At 41.1% G+C, this 15,279-nt stretch overlaps 1 protein-coding gene across 4 annotated transcripts in view; it reads right to left on the reverse strand.

The window, feature by feature from the left end:
- Positions 1-4,560: 4,560 nt before the first annotated feature.
- Positions 4,561-15,279, reverse strand: part of AGPAT3 (1-acylglycerol-3-phosphate O-acyltransferase 3) — an 84,638-nt gene continuing 73,919 nt past the window's right edge. For all 4 annotated transcript variants that reach the window (XM_079307528.1, XM_079307530.1, XM_079307531.1 and 1 more), the window contains 6 exons: positions 15,055-15,216; positions 13,474-13,627; positions 12,945-13,047; positions 10,536-10,611; positions 8,293-8,491; positions 4,561-7,645 (listed from right to left, as the gene is read on the reverse strand). In XM_079307528.1, coding sequence (XP_079163654.1) covers positions 7,557-7,645; positions 8,293-8,491; positions 10,536-10,611; positions 12,945-13,047; positions 13,474-13,627; positions 15,055-15,216 — 783 coding nt within the window. In that variant the 3' untranslated portion in view covers positions 4,561-7,556. The remainder of the gene's footprint in view (positions 7,646-8,292; positions 8,492-10,535; positions 10,612-12,944; positions 13,048-13,473; positions 13,628-15,054; positions 15,217-15,279) is intronic.

Below are 15,279 nucleotides of genomic sequence, written 5' to 3' on the forward strand. Positions count from 1 at the left end.
ACAAGCAGCCTCCAATGGTGTTTGCAACTTAAAGAGAGGCTGTGTAAGAAGCTCCCAGAGCCTAAAGATCACTGTGATGTGGACTGCTTAGCACAGAAACAAACCACCTAACAATATTCCCTGTGCCTTTATCCATGGAGCAAGCATGTTCTTCTATTTCCACAGCTCCTTTATGTCAAACATTGCAGGGCCACATTGCCCCATTGGCCTCCCCTTGCCCATAAACTCTGCTGCTGACTGCTTCTTACAGGTGTACTTGTGATGTCTGACACTGGTTGGTTCCAGATCAAAATCACTGTCCTCTAAAAAGGAATTATGGCTCCAAGGAGATCCAATAGAGTCACTGAGGTAAGAAAAGCTGTATTTGTGAGAACTCAAAAGTAACACAAAAAGGTTTCTGGTGGCATACTCTTAGAATGGAAGCCCATCCTCTTCACAAAAATAGGTCCTCCCACACAGTGACACATGACACCACTCATCTGCCATTTTAAGGCAGCTCAGCCCAACCTAGACTATGCAAAGGGGAACAGATATGGGAAGAGAAAACCTACAGGAGAAGCCAAGAACCCAGTGCTTGCAGGGTAGGAAAGAAATGGCCCAGAAATGTGATATTATGACACAAATGTAATTTGCTAAAGGATCACATAGGCTAAAGAAGAGCTGATAGCCCAAGGGACAGAGCATCTATCAAGGTACAGTTATGATGTTGTTGTACACAGGAGGAAGTGCTTTATCTTCTAGTGAAAAATACAAACTCAAAATATGTCTTACAAATGTTTGACAAATTAGTTTAATCTATAGCATCTCTGTGTACAGCTACCCTACCCTGCTGCAGTCTCAACTTCTTAGATTATACTGCTTTGGTGTTACTTTGGAGGATTCTTCAGGAAAGGAAGATACCCTCATCCACTTTCTGATCTTTTGGAGGAGCCATGCAAAGCTTTCTATATTGCTGCTATGAGTGCCTCAGCAGTGATCCATCCCTGTGCAGTTCCCAAGGACTGGCTTTGTGCAGGGAATGCCCTTAGGGTTAATCTGGTTCTTGCCTCCCATCCCCACAAAGTGATCCATCCAGGTTGCTGCAGACATGTGGCCCTCACATGGGTCAGTTTGCAAGACTGAGACTAAAAAGCATAAATGGAAATGAAACCAAGCAAAGCAAAAATAAAATAGCCCTTAGTGCACGTTTAGTTACAAAAAGCAGAGTGGCAAGTAGTAAAAGGATGCAGATCTCCTAGTTACATTATGGGCTGCTCAATAAACACTGGGAAAAAAACCAACAAATGCTGGGCAGTCACCCTTTTCCATTCAAGCACAATTAAACACCCTCTATTCCATCACAGTATGTTACATACAGTTAAATAAGCAACTGAAAGCATGAATGATTCTAATATACAGTACTTTCACACAGCCAAAGCTATTTTATTTTACAAGACGAGGCTTTTGCGTTCATCTTTTTTTTTCTGAAAGCCCAGTAAAAACAGCGTCAACTACTTAAGCAAAATTTAAGAGGCAACTTACAAAGTAAAATTTGCATAGCACTGTAAATCTGCGTATTTGTTTGGGCACAGTTCTCTGTAAAAACTACAGTAAGTGACAGGGTCAGGTTTTCTCAACAGCTTCTTGTTTTTCACCAGATTCAGACACACTTCTTCTGAACATCATAAAATCAAGTGTAGGAAATAACTGTAAAAATGTACAAAAATATATACACATGCACAGTAAATGCATCATACCCTGTATAGTTTTATTACTCGTTAGATTTGGCTAATAATGATCATCTGGTGACTTAACTCTTCCCTCCGAATGCCGGGTGTGCAAGACATCAATCAGCTGAAGGAGGGCGAGTTTCCTCGGAGAGAAGGTTTTGATTAAAGCTACAGTAGTTGCTGGTGATCTGAGTTGCAGCCGGGCATTCAGCATTCAGATGTCACAGGGGACAGCTGGGATACTGCTGAAGCAAAGGGACACGAAGGGACACAGCCTGGCTCTCTGCACAGATGCACATGCACGGAGTAAAGGAGGTACACAGAACCTGCTCATGCCTAAGGGAGTAAAATTTAATTCCTCGTCAGGCTCTGCTACTCTTCCTTCCTTCACAAATTGTATTTTAGTAATTAGTGACTCAGTGTTTTTTGCTTAAGAATGCACGCTGGCCAAAATGAAAAAAGTTGTGTAAGATTGAAAATTGGTAGTGGTAACCCCCACACTAAGGAATACTTCTAATTTAAATTTTAAAAGTGCTATTATATTCTGATTGCCATTGAAGTGTCTAATTTTAAAAGACATTTTTCTCCTAAAAAGATAAAATGCTGCTTCTGCTAGTGGTTTTTAGAAATAGACTTATCTGCACTCAAGTGTTCTCAACAGTGAAAGTGCACAAATAATCTTTCTTTACAGTTTCAAAAACTGAACAGGAGCTGGTAATTACAGGTATAACATTTTAAGAAATACAGGCAGCTTTCTAAAAGCCTAGAGACACCAAGGATCAGAGAAACACATTTCTCTTAGATGCCAATCCCATGTCTTCCCAATTCTGAAGTGTGAAATATTTTCATGACTTTTTCTGGTGGCTAACACACGTGGCACAGACCCTGTAACTAGAATGTTCTCACTCCAAACCAGAGCAGGTAACTAACACACAACCAACAGCCTGCAAGCACCTTGCTGCAGAGACAATCAGACAAACCAGCCTGAAGATAAACAGGGCAGAAGGAGAGTCCCTATCTGAAACAAGCCCTTAGGAGGAATTCTGACCCAAATCACTTGGACACAGCAAGGATTACTATCTAAGTTGTCACAGGGAGGTCTCACATCCACATTAGAGTCAGAGCTTGCTTCTCACATAGTTGTCTCTGCTTTGCAAAGCTCCTGATGATCACTCAGTTTTCCCAGAGCAAGAATTTGGCTGGACCTGTCAGTGTTCCTGCTCCTCCCAGAGATGCACCTTACAGTGTTCCTTGTCCTCACAGCTCCCAGCACTGCTGTCACCTGCTTCAAACCCCAGCTCCACTCTACTCCAGCAGCTCTGGAGCTGCCTGGTATGATCAGAAAATTCAGGAATACAGGAACAAGCAGCTGTGACACACTGGGTGGGAGTACAAATTCTGCATTCCCATCACAGGGATGAGCTTCTTGGTGCAGGCACGCAGCAAAACTTGCAGCAGTTGTCTGCTGGGAATCAGAACTTCACACCATGGCATCCAGGAGATGCTGTGAGCTATTCTGCTGCATCCCATCTTCAAAGGAGATCAAGGAATGGATTCTTCACTCTGATCTGTGTTGGCCTCCAGCATCTGCATGAAACATTTGGGTGAGGTCTGCCCAAGCCTGGCTTTAGACTTCTTAGCAAATACTTCTCCAAGATGCCAAAGTACATCAGATTGTCTGCCTCCAATCTGAAACACTCTGTGTAGCATGAAGTCAGCATTATTAAAAGCCTCCAACTCCACATTTCTTCAGAAGGTACATGAAGCAAAACCAGGTTTTGGGGTAGTCCCAAGACAGAAACAGTACTTTCAGCAAATATCTGATGGACAGTGACTCCCTTGCTTTCCCATTATTCCAACTCTTAGTAAAAACCTTGTCCCAACTCCCTTTCACCAGAGGGACCTGTTGCCAGGTAGGGAGGGCCTGGGTGGACAGGCCTGGGAAGGTCTTCCCTGCTAAAAGTTTTGCTTTGAAGCAGCAAAGTTGTGTTATCACATAACACAAACACAACCCTGTCACTTCAGACCTAGGGCTCTTCAACCAGCTCCAAAATTCAGGAAGAGAAAACCCCAGCCATGTGAGACAACTGCTGTAGGACTGGTTGAACTGGAAAGTTCCAATTTCCTGCTGAGGTTGGAACCAAGCCATCTGCAGAAGATACAGGTGAGCAAATATACAGACATCAGTGATGGAGACAAGAGGTACCACGTGGAAGTGAGCAGACACACTCACTTTTCCTGTGAATACCAGGCAATTAGGACACAGGCAGCAGTCAGATTCATTGGTCAGCAATTAAATGTAGAGCCCTTAAAGCAGAACAAAGGAACATTGCCCATGCTCTTTGTGCAGGAGAGAGATATTTTGCTCAGTGATGCAAAGTCAATTGCAAGAGAACATTCAGCCCACAGTGAGCAAGAGAGAACTGTAATCCTACTGAGCCAAGGCCTCTGGATACCACATCCTTCTTCAGCATCAGCTCTTTGTGCCTTCCTAACTCAGAGATGCCACTTGGCCAGCAGTCCCCGAGCTCTTTCCCCAGGTTCCCAGAGTAGGTCAACTTTGGGACTGCAAATCCCACTTGGGAGAGCAGCAGCATTGCTGTTGGTGACAATGACAAGTGCTGCCAAGGCCAAGAGCACACAGCTATCATCTGTCCACATTAGTCTGAGATTCCTCTTCTGAGTCAATGCTGAACTCCATGGCAGTCAGCTTGCAAGTCTATACTGGAAAACTCTATTCACTCCAAACAAATAAGCAACAAATGAAAATTCTGAAAGGTGGAGAGAAAAAACACTCCCATAGCTGTAAGTTTATTAAACCTAGCACGGTTGAAAAGCAAAAGACGAAAAACATGATATATTTTTGTTTATTATTGCTCTTAAAGGGCTTGGTAGTCAAATATACAAGCTATGCTCTATTAAACCAGAAGAAAATAAGATATAAAATCTATGTTCACTTTTCCAATCCAATCCACCTGCTAATCTTCATTAGTAACATCAACTTCAGCTATTTCCAGTCACTGTAATTTATACATACTCTGTGTACGTGTGCGTGCGCGTGTATAAAAACCCCTATTTGAGAAAATCCACAATGAAGAGATTTGTGTTGGTTTTGGACTGTTTTTGTGCACTGCTGTATGTTTCAGTTTTTCAAGTGGTTGCTGATATGTCTGTTTAGAAGAGCAAAATTTAAGTATCTGATGATGTATTTATTGTATTTTCAAAAAGAAAGCATGACCAATAAGTTATGATAAGAAAATATGACATGTTGATTATTCTCCCCTTGATGTACATGCACTAATCCCATGATCCTGAATAGGGAGTTACATGCACTAAGAGGAGAAAAGGATCCTGTAAAGAGAAAGGCTATTAATTCCTTTCTCCTCTAAGTAGCTCCCCTCTTCTCAGCATTAAGAAGGGATTTATCTTGTGAAATTCTTGTCATGCCCATTAATATACTGCTCAAAATGTAAGTATAAAACATAGTCAATGGTCAGCCTGCTTTGCAAGCCTCTTCTGCTAAGCCAGTACAATTTATATATACTCAATATCATCTTCAGGAAGCAAGTATACAGCATTTAAAACACCTTTCTAGGAAGCAAGAATTATACCCATTACTGAATTACTTAAGGAAAAAAAAAAAAAAGAAAAAAAAAGAAAGAACCCTCCCCACTGTTCTCAGTCCTCTGGTTAAAAACAGGGAAAATCCAGAATTAACTTTATGAGCATTTGGATGTCTGTATTTTGACTGTATTTGAAGACAAAGTACAAAAACATCCAGAAAGGAAAACAGAGTTATGGCTAGGCTCTGCTCTCCTCAGTTCCCAAAGGATATTTCAAATTCCACTAGCATTTGCAACAGATTTGCAGCCCCTCTCTTAGGGAAGATTTATTGAGGGGACAAAGGTGACACACTAGCATTGGGGGTCTGGGTACAAGGATTCAGCAAGGTGGAGTCTAACAGGAGACAGACAGAACTCAGGTCATCCTTCAAATGCTCTTGTTGAAAAGACCACAAATAAAAATCAAGTGCATGACAGAACAAGTGATTAATGACCCCAAGTAAAATATTTTTCTAAGTTACAAAATTGCTCTTCCAGTGTTTGAAAACAGAAAAACCTGCGGGAGAAGAGGTTACATTCCAACAGTTAAGAGCAAATTCAGGAAGAAGGTAAAATATAACTCTTATCTTGATTACTGAAGCAAAGATGAAAACAACAACCGGTGCTTTGATAAAATCTGCTCTTTACAAAAGTGAGATAAATATTCTAGTGGCAGTTGGGTTAAAGATACAGACCCTGAGGGTGAGCTTCTGCCCTCAGCTGCAGATCTGCAACTCATTTCACCCACTACTGCCAGCAGCCAAACACAGACTGTGACCTTCAGACTTGAACATACAGGTATAGGTACCATCTGTTTGCAAATGATTCTCCAGCTATGCATACAGCAGCAACCTACAGAAATCTCTGAATGTGCGTTTGTAAAAATGGAAAGAAAAGGAAGAAAAAGAAAGGAGAAAAAAAGAGAAAGGTACAGACATGATTCTGAGCTCTAATTTTCAGTGAAAAAGACTAAAATGTCAACAAGCAAAACTAAAGATACTTAAAATCCCTGAAGAGACCTTATACTCTTTCTAATGCTTTAACAGCACAGCTCACCTTGCAAAAAACTTCACATGAACATCTAAAGCGTGACCAAGTCAAAAGAGCAGCACACCTATCCTGACACACACAGGGTAAGGTCCTGGCCCCATCTGAATCCATGTCCAAACCCTCATTAGAAGTTCAAGAGATGTCAGCATTCAAAATCTGACTGCTACAGACTTCTCCTTTTCACATTTTGAAAACTATTGTGCTGATTTCTAGTGCTGCCTCCCAGTTTACTGAGAGAGGTTGGCTGAACTGGACTTTGGTAATGAGAGATGTGAACAGAAATTGAAGGAGAATTGAAAAAATTTCCTTCTTTGCACAACTCTAAATCCCACAGTCAACCACTAATTCAAGCAACTGCAAACAAGCCCAAACAGATTAAAAATTATGGAACATGTTTGATGTGACACAGGGCAAATAGCACTCAAGACTGATGTAATATTTTGAAATTAAACAGCCTTGAGCAGTTAGCAGGAGATAGGATGAGAATTTTCTCCTACTGGATCTGTTCTATGGGATGTGCTGATGGATTGGACATCTATGGGATGTGATGGAGTTTGGGCATGCTGCTTCCAAACTGCACTGTCCATTCTCCTGCATTACAAAAGTCTTAAGATGTTGCCTGAAAATAAGAAATGTCAGTGTAACATACAAACAGGATTTCATCTGTAGCTATGACAACACAGCCAAAAAGACTCTAACCCAAGGAACACCTGTCAATTCATTTAAGGAGGGTGTTTTTCCTGGCTCATTAGTAAGAGAAGTTGAAAATCAATAAACATTATGTTGGCTTTAGCAAGAGGAAACATTCAATGGCTCCTGTTGTAAAAGTGAGTGTAGTGCTCTTGACAGAAACCAGTGTTTTCAGTCATCTGAAGATACACGTGGCCATGGCCAGTGCCCTCTGTTCTCCCCCACCCCAATCCCCCAACAAAGCAAGAAAAATTAGTTTCTTCTTCCACCCCATCCCAGATTTTCTCCCACAGCTTGACTACAGTAATCCTTGAAGAGGCAGAAGGTTGGTGCATTCTCTTCAGCCGATGCCTCCAGCTTCTTCATTCTTGGCTCAAGTTTTATTCATTAATATTAGTCATCAGTTATTAAGAAAAAGATAGTTTCTAAGTGTTTGTTGTTGTTTTTTAACTGAAGTTAATCAGATACCATAGTCTGGTTATATGTGCTGAACTGCAGCTGTCAGTTATTCCTTTTTCTTGAATTCCTGGTTGCCATAGCTGGAGCCTTTTTCTATTTCAGTTACTCCTATCAGTCTACGAACTCCAAAGGAAGCTTTAAAATATAACAGAGAAATGAGAGGCATGTTAAAACCAGTCCAAGCATCTAGGAAGTTACATGTTAACACACAAGCAGAACCCACATGAGTTAACCCAATCCCCAAGTCAGCACTGACCACCAGTGTGCTGTACAAGGCTGCACAGGGATCACAGGTCAAATGACACTTAAATAGAGGGAAAATGCAGATTTAAAAATATAATTACTGCTCTCTTCGTTAACAGGACATGTAGCATGAACCCTCCCTCTACTTTCCCTACTTTTATTGTTAGGGGTTTTTTGTTGTGGAGGTGGGGGGAAATTTGGTGGTATTTATGTATTTTTTGTTTGTGGTGGTGGTTTTGTTTGTTTGTTTTTAAAATTCACAGATAAGTTGTCCAGTAAAAGTATTTTTTCCTTCAGGCACCATAATAATGGGCTACAAGACTCCCCTGCTAGTACTACAGTTTTTGCTTAAGATAAGAAACCAAATTTGCCCAGATTAAAGCTTTGGAAACAATAAAAATGCTGTACAATAGAAAGACTAATAAGTGAGCTCCAAAGCTTTTCCTTCAAGCCCCGTTCTTGTTAATTAATACACACAACTTATTGGAAACAAAGGATCCTGTTGTGTGTGGGATTAGCATCTTCTCTGCTTTTATTACCTGCTCCTACAAGTCCCAGGAATGCAAGGATAAGGAGAGGTGATCCACTTGCAAATACTCCAAAGCCAAATGTGAAGAGAGGAGAGAGGAGAACTGTGGCCCAAAAAAGAAAATTTAGGAGAGTCCATGGTCTCCTAGGAGGTTTAAACTGCTTGCCAGGAAATATACCTTCCTGATTATACATCTCTTGCAAAGCATCCTGGGGGAAAGAGAAAGAAAACAGGTTCATAATGTTTGCAGCAAATAGCCCAAGATTAGTCAGCTCCAAGACAGTATCTGTGGTACAAACTCACAACAGTGCACAGCATCCAATTCCATCTGCTGTCACTTGTCTGGGCATTTCTTTCTGTTGACCATCCAAGTGATCTTTAAGCCTTTTGAAGGCAGTTTTGGCACCATCACAAACTGAAACCTGATCATCCTCTCCACTACCATATACCTTCATCTTGCCTGTTAATTGCTTAGGAATTTAGGGCAGCTTCAGGCCACAGACCAGTTCAGACACTGCCAGCCCTCTTAGCTGGGTGCTTTTCCTTCCCGTTTTTACTTCCAGAAAGGCCAGCATGATTCAGCAAAGCTCAGCAGAAAAATGCTGTATGGAGAGCCAGGAGGGGAGGGTAAGGCATGAGCTGAGAGCAGAGACAGCACCACAGCAGCCCAAATCCCAGCCCTGCCACTGAGCCACTGCATCCCAGGCTGAGCCTGCAGAGGTGCAATCCTGGACACAGCCCACCACCTTCCCTCAGGCTGTAAAATTGTCCCTTAAAGTTTCCAAGCCATTACCAAGGATGGCTCAAGTCTGATTAATTCTTGTTTTTATTTGTTTTTTAAATTTCTCTTACAAAGGGCTGAGAAGTGCAAGGCATTCCCTGCCAATAGCAGCCTTTTGAGGACACATCCTCTGTGCAGGAAGAGGATTTCCCTTACAAAGTCATTGTAATAAATGGAATGAGAGGATTCCAGTTGCAAAGTGCTGCTAACACTGTAAAATCAACATGTGTAATAACTCCCTGTCAACATCTCACAACACAGTTGAACAGAGGTACAGCCAACATCAGCAGGGATGAGAGGAAATGGTGTCACATTGCACCAGGGGAGGGTCAGATTGGACATTAGGAAAAAAAAATTTCAGGGTTGTCAGGCAGTAAGACTGTCAGGAACTGGTGGAGTCATCATCCCTGGAAGTTAAAAAAACCCATATGGATTTGGCACTAGAGGACATGGTTTAGTGGTGAACATGGTGCTGCTGGGTTGACAGGTGGACTCTATGCTCTTAGAACCTTTTTCAACCTCAAAGACTCTTTGGTTCTACAGACCTGCTAAGGGAAAGTGGGGGAAGAAGAACTACTGCTCTTTGTAAGATTACCTCTCTCCTTAACTGAATCAGAGTTCAGATATTCAAATTAGGTTGAAATAAATATAATGAAACTCAAAACAATTTGCTGCCTACCTAGAGGCTGAGCATAAGCCTGGCAATGCTGCAGCACAGATCTTATAGCTGGGAAAGCCCAGGATACCTAAACTCTCTGTGCTCTGCTATCTTCCCACAAGGATAAGCAACACAGAAATCAAAATACACTTTTCAAGTTCAATAATCCACCACTCAGGGCTGGACAACAATTACAGCTCTCTCCTACTCCCCACAGAAGTGTTAAATCTCTGGTTGAGAAAATAACCATCTAAGGTTAGAAAAAGAAATGACACAAGGAAAAGCTCTGAGACATCTGAAGGCACAGTGGGCATGTGCTCTGTCAGTTTTTGGTAGCAGATCCCAGGGACTGTCTGTCCCATGTCACACACAACTGCAGAATATTACCAGGAGGCAGAAGGAAAGTGACAGTGGGAGAAAAATGAAAGCAAAGAACAATTGCAGCTGAAAGCCAGGACTGGCTGTCCCTGACAGACAGTTATCACTCTTCTCAAGTGCCTAAAAACACCCACAGGGAAAATGGAGCTTTTAGAAATGAAGGACAGAGATCCAAGCACTGAAAAATGTAAAAAGACAGTGGATTGCTATTAGTCTTCCACATCTCAGGCAAATCTCTGAATTCCACTGTTTCCTGGCAATTTGAGCCCTCTGCTGCCAAAGGGGCTCCTCTGCCCTGCTCCTGCCAGCACTTTGAGGGATGGCTGCCTAGTTATTCATAATATCCTCTCCATCCAGGGCAAGAGTGAGTATTACTCACTGCCTTAATGCACTCCCCTGTGCAAGTCCCAAAAGAAAAGAAAGCAAAGCTGTTTACCTTTTCCTGGTAAAGCTTATGAAGCCAGTTTGCAGCTTCCTTTTCATCTTGAGGGATATCTTCCAGAGGAAATCTCCTGGTTTAGTAGAGAGATTAAAAAATGGAAAGAAGGAAAACAAAAAAAAAAAAAAGAATGAAGGGAAAATCCAGGTATCTGATTTTATCCCTCTACTAGGGAAGACTTCCACTCACTAAAGGGTATAAAATAACAGGCAATACTGTCACTGATGGCAGAGGTCTTAAACACAGAGAACTGGGACTTAAGAATCTGAGGTTTTAGGTTGGGAATTGGGTACTATTTCAGACAAAATATAGTGTACAAGCTCCTGTCAGTTTCAGAGCACATCAGTAAAATAAGCATTTCCCATTCAATCACTGTTCCTCCTTCACCAGATCCACCACTGGCTAATCCCCAGTGAGCTCAGACTGACGAGCTGGGAAAAGACAAGCAAGTGGAAAAGCCAAGGGTAACTGTTACATTTTGTACAAAGGTAGTGAAAACCCTATTTTGGAAGAAATGGGAGAGGCTAAACATGCACTTTATACCATCTCTAAGGAAAATGTTGCCCCTCTGCCCCTGCAGTCCCAGAGATGAGGGGGCAGTTCTGGGGGTGTGTGGCAATTATGGCCATGTCAGCCCTGCCCTGCCCTCCCTGAGAACAGGAGCCTTGCCTGAGCCAACCATGCATTCCCCTGCATCCTTTCATTTTCTGAGACCCAGCTCAAACCCCTCTGTGATTCTGTGAATATGCTCCAACACATTTCTAATGATTTCTGCATCCCATCAGCCAACTAAACACCAGATCTGGCAGATTTACTTACATGAGCTCTAACAAGATAAACTGCTCAATTCATATAAATGATGCTCAATAAAAGCTCAGTGAAAAGTCATTTGCTGAAAGCTTTCTGGTGGAGCTGCTGTGCTGTTGCTGTCACCACTAGAGGGGAGTCACAGCAATAACTTTTGGTGAATTCCTAATTATTTCCTCTGGAGACAGTGGGGATAAAGACTGGATCCACTGCAGAGCTAAGCTGCTTACCTCTGCACAGGTAACTACGTCTGCACACACAAAGAACAAGAGAGCTTATGTGCCTCCCTTCTCTGAGCTACAATAAATCTCCTGGAACAATAAGGACATGTTCCATTTTCAAAAAAAAATCTGTAAAAATAGTCTTACTCTCATAGTTACTTCCCCACAACAGAGAAAAAGTGTAGAAAAGCACCTTGAGAATATTCATTCCATCCACATTTTAAATCAAAATTATGTAATAATATAAATTATCTATTATTGTAGGGCATAGTTAGTAATTTTACCTGGCAACATAATCCTCAACAGAATTTTACAAACCCAAACCTCATCTAATGCTATTGTAAACTACATTTCTCTTCTTCTCTTCATTAATCCTCCAAGAAATGCAATAAAATTGCACCTCTGTTAGAAAAAAAAAGGATATTTAACTGAAGGCTGCCACAGTTCAGTATATAATTAATGATTATACAGATGTGCATCCATGCATGTGCACCTCAGATCCAGACAGATATTCCACATGCACCTGCTATCAGTGTGGAATTACAGGTGGAATTGCCTGACCAGCTGTTTTGCTGGCTGGCAAATTGTCTGCTCACTTTCCTCATCAAGAATATGTTTGGCAAGTGTAAATAGAGAAAATGAAACCCCTTGCAAATGAGCAACTCCACATTTCCCTGGACAGCTCCACAGTCATCTTTTCAGCTGAGAGACTAAAATGTTGTGGATGTTGCAGCAACACACAGACCCAAGGCCAGGGAGGAAAGGAGAAAGGCTTTTTTTTGTTGTTTTTTTAACTTTTAAAAAAAATCATTAGCCTCGTCACCAGAATACAGCAATATTTTCCAAAGGGTGGGTGAAACCCCCAAAGAAGCAGAAGCAAACTGTCCAAATAACTGTGGAAAGAATAAACAGGTCATGTCTCAGGCCCAAACATAAAAGGGAGAAGAAGAAACTCAACAGGGTTGGTAGTGTTTATGATCACAAGGAAGCCTTTGAAGCAGAAGGCAGCAAAGAGAAAGCAAGAAAGAGAAGGGGGAGGTGTGTGCATGCAAACGTGTACCTGCTGCATGGGGTTAGGTGCTAGCAGCTACTCTTTGAGGAAAAGGAGCAGTGAGGAGTGTGAGCAATGTCCCACCTCATTCCTACAATGTCAGAATTTCAGCATTTTTAAATTTCTAATCTGCTGATCAAGCCATGTTGAGTGAGGGAGAGAAACTGGCATGTAAAGGAGTTTTGACTATTTACTACAAGGGACCACTGAAGCTGAAGGACAAGAAGAAATGGACTGTAGGAAAGGAAATTACCCTCTAAAATCTGAATATACCTCAATGTGCCCAAGTATGTACCTTAGTGCTCACCTCCATCAGTATATGCTTACCTTACACACATATCTGCTTCATATTTCTTTCCATAAAGAATTCCTAATAAAGACGGGTTCTTGTTTCCTCTGAAATTTAGTGTTACATCATACACTGCTGAAACTGTTAAAAAAAAAAAAAAAAAAAGAAAAAAGAAAACAGGGCTGTTACAACAGCACTTCTAGCAAGCACCTTCTGGCATCCTTGCTTGAGATAGCAACAGAGCCTTGTGCAAGCCTTGCATTAATGATGTACCAGAGTCCTTCACTATTTTGTGTTTACACATCACATTTATCTGCACCAGCTCCCTGACACTCCCAGCTCTCTAAAACACCAGATGACTTGATGAACTAAGCAACACAAAAAGGTTTTTAGTACTTTTTAAGACTGGCATCTGACAGTTCTGTGGCAATTTGCAAATTACCAGCTGACACACTAGATCCTCATTACTGCCAGCTCACTAATTGTAATAAACAACAGAGCAGACTATGCCCAGCTACACAGAGTGTGCTAAAGACACATTGCAAGTGCTGCAAAGCCTGGCAGTACCTGTTCCCCTGAGACACTGGACAGCAGTGGTGAAACCTTTGGTTCTGGGCAGCAGGTGGTATTTCAGTTTAGGCAACCCCTTGGACTCAGCTACCTCCATGCTGATGCGGTGCTTGGTCTCTGTGAAACGAGTTCCTTCACAGTACAGCAGAAACTGTGTCAGACAAAAGCAAAAAAACACACGAGGAGATCTTGAGATATCTAAACAAGTCCAGCAGTACACTGAGAATTTGTGCAAAATAAACATACACGTGCACACATTTCAACTGTCTCATCTCTTCAGCAAGTATTAGGCATAAGCACCAGCTCCCAACTCATTTACCATCATTTTTGCATTTAACAACACTTGTACCAAATTAAGGTGACTAAAAGACAGCCCTAATTGTGGCATTTAGAATGCACAGAAATTAGGAAATTGATCTGCTCAAGTCAATTTTAATCATTATTTCAATTACAAAGCATGAAGTCTTGATTTAAATAATCAATGCTAACTACATTTTGCACTTATATTTTTAAAATTGTTTTCCCTAGTGACTAGTCTTTGGTTTCAGTTGTAGAATCATTAAAATGTATAGATCTGAAGCTCAAGTTCAGTCTTGAGATTTTTTAATTGGTAGGGTTTTTCTGTTTTTTCTTTTCTTCCCCACACTAATCAGGAAGATATATTCAATATAATTCATATCCATATATTCAAGCAATTAAGTAGCTTAAAATACATTCCCCAGATTCTTACTTCTTCTATCTTTGTAATGGCAGAAAATTACAATGCATTCACAATGTTCTAGTTAAGGCTTAATGTTTCACTATTCATTTTAACAAGCTGTGCTGGATAACACTGAAAATCAACTTAAAATGCATAAAAAGCCTCTTAATGTTTTATAAGCCAAATAATTGTACATTACATGTGCTGCTATAAAAGCAGAACTGATAATTCATCAAAACCTTTGCATTTGAAGCTCTAAGAAGGTTAATGGGTTGATTACACCACTGTGCTGCTGCAGTGAAGTCTAACAGAACTGCACACAATAAAACAGAGATCTTCTACCCTTGATTTTAAATAATGCCAAAATAAAAAGGAAAAAAAATATAACTGCAGAAGCAGATATAAGCTTGCCATATGTTCTCACAGAGACTTTTTGGGAAACCTGTAATTTCACAGATCAAGGAACACACTAACAGAAACTTTCTATCAAAATCCATGATCTGTGCAGTCAAATTCACTCACTTCTCCAAAAAGGATTTTTATTTATGAGTCTTTTCAGCCTACCTCAGAAGATGTTATACAGATGGAGTAAGCAAATACAGGCTTTTAATGGGTAAAATTAAGTCTGGATAATATCATTAGCATCACTGATTTATCAGTGAGTATCAAGCTTCTGAGCTGCTTCCCAAATGACTTCCCTTCCAACAGCAGTTTCCTACCAGCATATCCCAAAACCTCCTGAAACAGAGCATGGTTTTTCTGTGACAGCTCCTGGAAGTGAGCAAGCACACCTTCTCCTGACACACAAAGCCACAGGCACCAGTCTGTCACCATTTCACTCCTAGCAGCCAACAGCAGAGGAGAGACTCAACACTTACCCACATATATTCAGGATAATCAGACAAACGTTTCAATCCCTCAATAACTGTATCTCTGTCCTCTTCCCATTTCCTTTTGCAGAAAACAATCTCAAGGAAGTACCACGTCCAGCCAATTAGGGGCACATATAGCAGCTCTCTCTTAGCAAGAACTTTGGAACTCTTTGGAGAAAAAAAAAAACAAACAAAAGCGACAATCCAAAAATGTCACTTGCTGATTTGTGC

Source organism: Erithacus rubecula (genome assembly GCF_903797595.1).
Source record: "Erithacus rubecula genome assembly, chromosome: 1".
Classification (NCBI taxonomy): Eukaryota; Metazoa; Chordata; class Aves; order Passeriformes; family Muscicapidae; genus Erithacus; species Erithacus rubecula.